Here is a 10,449-nt window from a genome sequence, read left to right on the forward strand (position 1 = left end):
CCAGGAAAAGTGTGTCTTCAGTACTGCCGGCTAAAAGTTCCTAGGCTTCATGATCACCCAAAGAGGAATTGAGGTAAACCCTGACAAGATACAGGGAATACTGGAAATGAAGAGCCCCACTAGGAAAAAAGAGGTTTAGTGGCTGATAGGGCACGTGACGGCCCTCAATCTTATGAGTTGGGCGGCAATAAGTGCTACTACTTTTTTAAAGCCATAGGGGGCTCCACTAATTTCGAGTGGACTCAAGAGTGCGAAGAATCACTGGAATCCTTAAAGTAGTCACCACAGCAGCCTCCTATTCTGACCAGCACATGCCCGAGTGACATACTGTGTCTCTACCTCATGGTGTCGCCACAGGCACAAAAGTCGGTCTACTCATCAGTCAGGTCCTCAAAGACATAGAGACAAGGTACAGTCTGGCTGAACAGCTGGTGCTTGCGTTGATTGTTGTAGCAAGGGAGCTTAGACCTTACTTTCAGTCCCATACGGTGCAAGTGATGACTGACCAAACCATTAAGCAAATCCTACATCGACTAAAAACCTTCGGAAGGCTATAGAAATGGGAGATTGAAATAAGTGATTTTGACATTGAATTTAAGCCCAGGACGGCCATCAAAGCGCAGGCTCTGGAAGACTTCATTGCTGAGCTCACCATCCCGACAGAGCCCCTAGAGGGACAGAAGGCAGATTGGAAGTTCTTTTTAGGCGGTTCATCAAATGCAAATGGATCAGGGGTAGGAATCATAATGATTGGATTAGACTCCGAAGAATTGGAATACTCGTTGCACTTTGAGTTCTCTACTACCAATAACGACGTCGAGTATGAGGCAGTCATCACAGGCTTGGGCTTGGCAGCAAGGCTAGGAGTGACTTCAGTGGAGGTATGCAGTGACTCGCAGCTAATAGTTGGGCAGGTATCGGGAGAGTACGAAGCAAAGGACGGGAGGATGGCAGCATACCTAATGAAAGTAAGGGATTTACAAAGAGGGTTCACAAGCTTTAAGGTGACGAAAGTCTCGCGAAAAGATAACGAGCATGCAGACGCACTAGCAAAGCTCGCATCGACCAACCCAAAAAACTTGTCTCGGACAGCGAGTATCCAAGTCCTACAACAACACAGCATTCAGCTCTAGGCTGAGGTGAAAAATATTGAACACGAAGAAAGTTGGATGTATCCGATAATCAAGTATCTAGCAGAAGACAAGGTACCAGAAGATCTCCTGGAGACGAGGAGATTGAGAGCTTGGGCAACCTCATTTACCATCATTAATGGGCAACTCTACAAGCATGGTTTTACCATGCCTTACCTGAAGTGCAGACGACCTACTGAAGCCAAAGTAGTACTGTTTGAAATACATGCTAGGATTTGTGGCAACCACCAAGAAGCAACATCTCTTGCCTTCAAAGTTCTACGATAAGGTTACTATTGGCTGACTATGAAAGAGGACGTCTAAGAGTTAGTACGAAAATGCGACACATGTCAACGTTACGAAAATTTGATCCATGTCCTAGCTGAACAGCAAGTGGCCATTTTTGGGGTATGCCCATTTTCCCAGTGGGGAATGGACATTTTGGGGCCTTTGCCATGGCTAAAGGACAAAGAAAGTTTTTGCTGGCTGCTATCAACTACTACACTAAGTGGGTGGAGCGGAGCCACTAGCAACCATTAAGACAGCAAAAATATAAGGCTTTGTATGGAAAAATATAATATACCAATTCGGGATACCCAGGGTGGTGGTGACAGATAATGGTAGACAATTTGACAATCATGGCTTCAAGGCCTTTTGTGCAAGTAACAAACCGAGTTATCCTCCGGGATTCGAAGACCAGACCAGAAAAGGTGAAAGGGCTTTGAGCGAATGAGTTACCCAATGTACTTTGGGCGTATCACACAACTCCATGAGAACCGATTAGAAAGACTCCATTCAGACTAACCTTTAGGATGGAAGCAGTGGTTCCAGTTGAGATCCTAAGTGAGACAGGTAGGATGAAGTTCAAGCAGTCCAATGACACGACGACCAAAGGGAAACTCGACCTGCTTGAAGAGGTAAGGGTGAAGGCGGTAATAAAGATGATAGCCTACAAACGAAGAGCCGCTGAGTACTTTAATCGTAAGGTGAAACAAGAATCTTTCACTCGGGGGACCTTGTGTTAAGAGATGCAGCCGCAATACGACATCCCCCTTCAAAGCTTGAACCAAATTGGGAAGGCCCATATGAAGTAACCCGCAGCCTGGGGAAGGAAGCTTACAGCCTGAAAGACATGAAGGGAAGGCCATTGGGTAGGCCATGGAACGCAAAGCATCTCAAAAAATATTACCAATAGATTTCGATATAGATCACAGGCTATGCCTTTGTAAATAAAGTAGAATATGTTGCATTGTTAATTCTCTCCATGTAACGCCTCACGAAGGTGTTCTTGTGATTACTTATCTCATTTAATGAAAGACCGTAGTAGTGGTAGATAATGAGAGCGCTAAGGAAGGGCCAGCCTAGCTGGGACGTCCCGGTGCGCCTACTGAGCTCACGAATCCAAATATTTTTTATGTTAACATGCAATCTTGAATCTCCCATGCTCATCACGTGAGGACATACGGTTGACATAGGCCACGCGGCTATGTTAACATGCAATCTTGAATCTCCCATGCTCATCTCGTGAGGACATACGATCGACATAGCCCACGCAACTAGGCGGAGAATATTAAAAAGTCAAAAATTGGCTAAAGTCCTTAACCGCTAGACTACCTTTTGACGATTGACATAGCCCACGCGGCTAGTCGGAGAGCCTTGAAAAGTCAAAAAATTGGCTAAGGCCCTTAACTGCTAGACCACCTCATAACGGTCGACATAGTCCATGTGGCTAGGCGGAGAGCCTTAAAAAGCCAAAAAATTGGTTAAGACCCTTAACCGCTAGATTCCTCTCCCAACGGCTAACTTAGCCCATGTGGCTAAGCAGAAAGCCTTAAATGGTTAGAATATTGGCTAAGGCCGTCGACCATTATAATCAAGCCTAGCATGCGCGAGACGAATGACATTTACCCATGCTATCAACAACTAAACAAGGAAGACAGCGCTAGAAAAAACAAGTTAAAAGAACAATGCATTCAACATTAATAACCACCAATAACATAGCATTCATACAAAAAGCATGTGATGTGCTCTTGCCCACTCCTCGGACAAGTAGGGAATGATGCTACAAGTGGAAAAAAAAGGCAACACAAAAAAGATGGGAACTAACAAAAGGTACTACTACTAAGCCATGCTTCAACTCGAAGGAGAAGCACTGCCACTGCCACCCCGTGACGAATGACCAACTGACCTGGATGGCTACGCCTCACTCTCCTTCCCTTTGCATTGTGCAAGGAACTTATCAAAACCTGAGGGGTCAATAGAAGGATGCTTAGTTGATATCCACTCCTTGGTTAGTTTGATGGACGCCACCATTGCCTTCTCTCCGTACGAATGCAAGGCCTGGCATAATCAGACAATGACTTGAATTGCTCCACAGATGCCTCTAAGTCCCTAGTATGCTCAGTAGAGGCCTTATACCTCTTGACCACCTCCTCCGGAGCACGAGCCAACATAGACCGCAAATTGTCATTACCTGTCTCCTATTCACGGGCTCGAGCATCTGACGCCTCTAGAGATTTTTTCAAGGAAGATATCTTTTTCTTGTAATGATGGGCCTCTTTCTTGTTTTTTCTGTAAGAGTCTTCAACTCTAAGGCCTGGCGATGACTTGATTCAGCAAGCCCAATCTGAAGGGGCACCACTTAAAGGATGAGGAGACAATGTGAGAGTCGAGTGGTAAAATCATGCTTAAAAAATAAGACACAGCATAAAAGAGATATAGAATTAGAAGCATACCCTCTAGAGATAGACCTCCTCAGCCCTCTCGATGTTGTTTGCGCTACATCCTGCAATCACCCTAGCCCGTGTGAGTGTCACTAAAGACTTAAGCACCCTTATCTCATGATAACCCCGGGTGGGAGGAAACCCAAAATTAGGAAGTAAATCCTCACGCTCTTCCCACGTACGACTGGAAGAGTCCGGCCTAGGAATAGAATCAACCTCGATAGGCTTGTCTGAGGGCAGGGGAGTCTCTATTGCTACCCGAGACCTTCCCCTTTGGTCAGTTGTCTTTTTCCTCTTTAAGGAGGTAGGGGATGACTCAATATCACTTCTATACCCTTGTTCAGGCATAGAATCCATGGTCCCCTCCAGGTCAAATTCCATCCCTGTACATGCAAGGTAGGACCCGTCAGTCTCGCAAAACAAAAGAGTGTGAAAACACAAAACAAGGAAGGGAGGCTCAAGAGTCTACTGTCAATGGGAGCGAGGCCCTCGTCACTTCCTGGCAGGGTCTTCAATACCTCGTCCAGATCGAAGTCCATATCTGTATGCACATGCCCAAACTGACTAGTCCTAAAAAGCAACAAATAAGAAATATGTATAAATAAAAAATAACAGAAACCAACGGAAGCAACCTACCTGTATGACGACTCATACCCACTATCAACATGTTCCTCATGGTCAGGACCGATCCTAAGTCAGGTGCAAGAGGGGGTATATCAACCAATTGTTGGATTTGAGCTTTTAGAGTAGAGGAAGCTTTTACTTGGCTATTGAAAAGGTGAATCTGAGGATGCCGTCAATTGGTATTGAAAGGAAACCGACCCACTGACGGCCTGGCGAAGAAGAACAGAGATTTCCACTTGCTATTCGAATTCCTGAACCTAGGAAATAGCAAAGGGACCCTAGTGGTAAAAAAGACAAACGCATTGCACGAACTAGTTCATGCATCTGAAAGACACACCTAAAGAGGTCTATGGAAAGTGGAATTCTCCTCTTAAGGCAAACATACAAGAAGTACAATACTTTTCTCCAAGCGTTGGGGTTTATTTGACTAGGAGTAAATGAAACTCATTAAAAATTGATACAAAGAAGGGATGAATGGGTAGCTGAAAACCGCCATCCATGATGTCCTTATACACGGCTATCTTGTGGGGGTCGGACCCAGGGTGCCTCTCTTTGGGACCAGGGGCTCTATAGACATAGTCATCGACCCGGTCATACTTGGCAAGACATTTCTCTAACTTGAGCGGAGAATTGTAAAGGCTATAACCTCTTGGAATCTCGAGAAGGACAATCTCTCCAGCCGAATCCTGCCCGATTTCTAAGTTTTGATTGGGAAGCTTGGTAGAGCTAATATACCTCTTGGGAGAATTAGAAATAAACATTTGAGGTTCAGCTGAAGAAGTCATATTATCAGAATCATGAATGGAACTATTGGATGAAAGGAAGGATTCGCTAGGCAGCCTATCCAAGGAGACAGAAGAACGATCATCTCGGGGGGAGGCTGAAGGAAGGTGGGCCGGCCCCCGACCAGCTTTGTTGGTCGCTGATCGGCCGGCTGGCCCACCAGTCGGGCGGCCCATCATCAGAGTCGACCGACCCTTCCGATGAAGATTCGATCGATCCATTACATTCCTCGTCGCCACTCTCATTGGAGGAAGAGGTGATGATAGTCTTATACATTAAAAAAAGAAGAGAAAAAAGAGGGGAAAAGCAAAAACTCTAAGTAAAAATCTTGGAATGAAAGAGGAGAATATTACCTTGAGGAGGAGAAAACCTAGGATGTCGAGGATGAATGGAAATGATTTCAAATAGCAGACCACCTTATAGGCAAAAGGGATTCAAAATTTTTTGGGGAAAAATTCCCTCCAAGACTATGCCCATTGGTTGGATGCTAAATGTACAGTGAAATAGCTGTCAATGCTAAATTGTACTACTCGACTTGCTTATTCGAACTAGTTTTATTTATATTAAAAATATATATATAATAAAAAAAATCCAGATAAAGGAAGTTGCTACCCTTTTGTTGAAAAAATATCGACAGGGGGTAGGGGCTAATGATATTAGTTAACATAAGATACCGCCTTCGAAGATGAGCAATGTAAATCACTGCACACCAATGCGAAGCCGTCGATCTCCCAGGACGTTCTACCTCCACACGAAACTGCCTATCCCTCAGGTGCTCTACCTCAACGAGAGGCCATCACCTTTCCCTAGGGGGGCTCTATTTCTACGCATGACCGTCTACCCCCCCTCTGGGGGCACTTTACCTTTACGTAAGATCACCGCCCGGCGTAAAATTGTCTATAGGGCCATCTCAACACTTAGCCACAAAATCCCGAATGAATTGACAAGGATACATGATGATTACCTCAGACCCAACCTCCAAGGGGAAAGTTAAGATCTCCCACTTAGAACGTGGGGATGGTGGGGAGGCCAACGTAGAACACGTGGCACCATTATCACCCAGCTTCCGACGCCTATAAATATCCTCGAGGGCGACACAGGTATGGATGATAGCATTTTTTTCTAGCCATCTAAACTCATTTTCATACTTCTCAGTATCATTTATTGATTATCACGCGGGAGGCAAAACGAGGGAGAAAGCCCCGCCTTCATTTTTCATGTTACACATGCCCAACGGAGTAGCAGGCACCCCAAACGCCACCAGGTAGATGGAAATGTATTATTCTACCACCATTTCATCATTCATTTCAAAACCAAATCTAAAACTTGTTATTTGTTTTCCCGTTCCGCCATAACCATTTTTACAATCAAAATAGAGTTTTCTACATTTAAAAAATATTTGCATCCATATTCAATTTTATCCATAGGGAAATTAATAAAACATCAAATTTCTTTAACTCACCATACTGTTTAAACTACTCAACTCCTCCTTATTCTCCTAACACGAATAGAAGGTTACGGCTATTGTAGATGCTCCTTCAATTTTTGGAAATTAAAAACAGGAAAAAGGCCCAAAAATATCTTCAACTGGAGATTAAGATTCTTATATTATAATAGGGAAATGAGCAACCTAGAAAAAATGTAAAATTAAACATCAGTTAAAAAAGAATAAAAGATCTGTAAAATTCTTGCAAACGTAGATATCGTATCTATGAATTTGACTTCATGAAAATGAGATTTCTAGCAAATATGTTAGAAAACCTAAGATATCATTTAAATGCAACTATGTTTGCCGATTAATTCAACGTAAGAGCGGTAAGTCTCAGTAGTACTATCCCTTCTGATAAAGTAATGAATTGGAGCATCTCAGGGGCCTAGACAGTTGCAACTATAAATAAAAACAAGACAAACATACATAATACACTACACATCATGAATTCGTATCTATGATCCACGTGTTCAGCAATTAATTACCTATTATTGAAACAACTAATGAGTTGGCTCACAATTCAGATAAATTGTACAACATCGGATAATTTTAAGATGGTAAAATGATAAATTATTATTTTATCTTATGAAAATGATGTTCTTATATTTGCAAGTCATGGTTTCATACAGTCTTGCTAACAAGCATGATTTGATTAAGTCAATCCTCTTTTTCTTCAGAAACACTCTTTACCTTTAAGTTAAACCCTTGATTTAAGTAAATTAGCAAATAATGATCTCTTATCAAAATTATTAATAACTTGTTTGGTTAAGGTAGACTGAGATTTTGGACAATTTTAAGTTATAAAAATAAGTTAAAAATTCGTTGTAGTGCTCAATTTCGTGGAAGTTATGGTTTCATGCGATCGTGTGAGCAAGTATAGTTTCATTAAGTCAAACACTCTATTTAATTACATAATTTTTACATTATCTTTGGAGTAGGAAGTTCTACTATCAAACCGGCGTCATGTTACCTAGTATAATTAGTTATGTTAATCTATAATTCTTTAGAGAGACTTCAACAATTACTCAAATGACTAAATTAGCCCCAAGACTACTATATATATCTCTGTTGTCATTCTCTATTCCTCACAAGCACGATAAACCTCACTACACATTGTAGCAAATGGCAAAATCTCAAATTTCCAAAGTCATTTTCTCTGCCCTCCTCATCTGCTTCCTCCTTATAGCATCCAACGGTAAGAGGTCTTTAGTTCTTACTATTATTATTATTTTTTAAATAAATGTCTTTTTCAACTTTCGGTCAGGATGGCTTCATGTAGAAAAATTTCATGATGAAACTACCTTAATTATTGTTTGAAACCAATTTCTAAAAGAGTTCTCTTTAAAAAAACTTTTCCTACATCTAAAAGTTCTTTTAAATAGATTTTTTTATTTGGATAAAATTATCAAACATGTCCAAAATATGCTTTTGGATCTCAAAATCTTCTTTAGACTTTTTAAAAGTCACGCCAAACATGGCCTTCGTATGTAGTACGTGAAACAACCTAACATTTCAATATACTAAACATGCCGTCAGTTTGCTTGATTGTAAGGATTTTTTCATTAAAATATTTTAATTTTAAAGATAATAAAAGAAAATTTACAGACAAGAGAGGACGAAGAAATCAAGACCCCCACCAACTAGAATTCTAATCGGTATTAAGGATTTGATAGCAGTTCAACTAAGAAAATACATCAAAATTTATTTATCATACTGTGTAGTCTTATTCAGTAAAAGTTGATGACGTAAATTACGCATGCATGCAAATGTTGGTAAACTTGGCTAATGCAACTTCTCTCTCTCTCTCTCTCTCTCTGTAAAAATACATCTATGTATATGCAGAGGTGCAGATTGTGGAAGCTAAAGTCTGTTCGAGGCTGAGCAGGACATGGTCGGGGATATGCCTGAATACCGGCAATTGTGATCGGCAGTGTAGGAACTGGGAGAAGGCTCAACATGGAGCTTGCCATAGGAGGGGATGGGGCTTCGCTTGCTTTTGCTACCGTAAATGCTGAGATTATAGTTAAATAATCTCAACTTGCTTGCTTGATAATATCATGAATAAAAGGTTGCTATTAGGTTTGCAACCATAAATGTATTGGAATAACTTGTACCAATGTTTTGTTATTGCTTCAACTTTTGTATTGCTTCACAATAAAATGAATGTGTTTTCTTTATCTATCTAAATAAGCTGTCAGATTACAATATTTGTGTATCTCTTCTCGCGAGGGACCTCTTAACGTTAAAATCGAAAGGCTACTCTTCTTTAACACTATTGACTCTTTAAAATGAAACTTCGAGATCAGAGACTTCATAAACATTTAGTCCTCTTGTGTATACTAATTCACACATTATGCCAAATGTTCACCCGAGAAGGAACCCTATTGCTCAACTTCACATTCATGTCCACCAAATGCCTAGGTTTTTCACTCAACACCTCATCAGTGATGCACCATCAAGAAACCAAATCAGGCCAGAAAAAATCCATTTTATAACCTCTGAATCACTGCCAATTCTAAATCTCATCAACCTATCATTTTCCATCTTCACCTCCACCAACACCAGCACTTCATAATATACGAATGGTGTTTGCTTGAATGTACATGAGAATTATTAGATTCCACAAAAACGCATATGCAATTTACAAACTACTTAAACGATGAAAATACTTTAAACTAGCTAAAAATAGAAAAAAAGCTAAAACAAAACCCTAAATGACAAAATTTGTACAAAAAAGTATTGACATTGTTGGCTTGTGGAACCAAAAAATGCTTTTGGATAGTACTCACTCTCGAAATTTTGACAATTGAGAGGAAATTTACGTTGGTTTTGTAGATCCTTCTCATTCCTTATCTTTTTTAATTGGTTTAGGATTTTCTGTTCTAGCTAGTCCTCATGGAGAGATGCGTTGTGTATTAATCTTTTGACTCTGTCTATTATAACCTACTTTATAGTTATTAAAGTCAAAATTATCTAGTCAAGTCAAGAAAATTTTGGTTCAAGTGGTTTCACAGGGACTATTCTAAGCCAGTAGAATTTGTTAAGGGCCAATAACAAAGAGGCTAAGATGTATGTAAAAAAAAAAAAGTTAAGGATTTAAATTGAAATCTCAGCAAAGTGAAGGGCCAAAGCAGTAGTTTTAATGTATATTATGCACTTGGTTGATAGAGATTTTTCGAGAATAAATTTTGTAAAATTAAGTTTTTTGAGAATGTATGGTTAAAAAGTAGGAAAAAGTTATTGGTCTACGTGTAAAATTATTTTATTTTGTTTTATTTTTTGATGACTCAGGTGTCCGAACTTCATCTAACTAATCTTGAGAAGTGGCGGTCTTCTCCCCTAGTTTGCCATCCATATAAATCCGGATACGATCACAGCTTATATACACTTGGGCCGGACATTTGGGATGCAGTTATCTTCCCTGTGAATTTCCTTTATTAAGTTGGGAGAAAAATGAGTTTTAGAAATGGAGTTAAACAAGGACAGTAAATCATTCTCAAAATGGGAATTGGATCCGAGAGGGTCGGAGGGAGGTAGAAATTGAGCCAAAAGAAAAGGGGAAAAAAAGAAAGGAAGAACGAGGAACTGTCGAGCTATGTGGATTATTATTAAGCTATTGTGGACTTATTGGTTAGATTCTTGATATTTCTTGCAAGCATTTGGCTAGGGTTTAACATCTATTAGCTCGTCTTTTAGATTT

General features: G+C 40.4%; 1 protein-coding gene across 1 annotated transcript; it reads left to right on the plus strand.

Annotated features, from left to right (window-relative positions):
- Window positions 1-7,845: 7,845 nt before the first annotated feature.
- On the plus strand, window positions 7,846-8,924 carry LOC111365770 (defensin-like protein 1). Its single transcript, XM_022986299.1, has 2 exons — window positions 7,846-7,944; window positions 8,592-8,924. Exons 1-2 carry the CDS (start codon window positions 7,872-7,874, stop codon window positions 8,762-8,764), a joined length of 246 nt encoding a protein of 81 aa, XP_022842067.1. The 5' UTR covers window positions 7,846-7,871; the 3' UTR covers window positions 8,765-8,924.
- Window positions 8,925-10,449: the final 1,525 nt, after the last annotated feature.

This window comes from Olea europaea, chromosome 17 (genome assembly GCF_002742605.1).
Source record: "Olea europaea var. sylvestris chromosome 17, O_europaea_v1, whole genome shotgun sequence".
NCBI lineage: Eukaryota > Viridiplantae > Streptophyta > Magnoliopsida > Lamiales > Oleaceae > Olea > Olea europaea.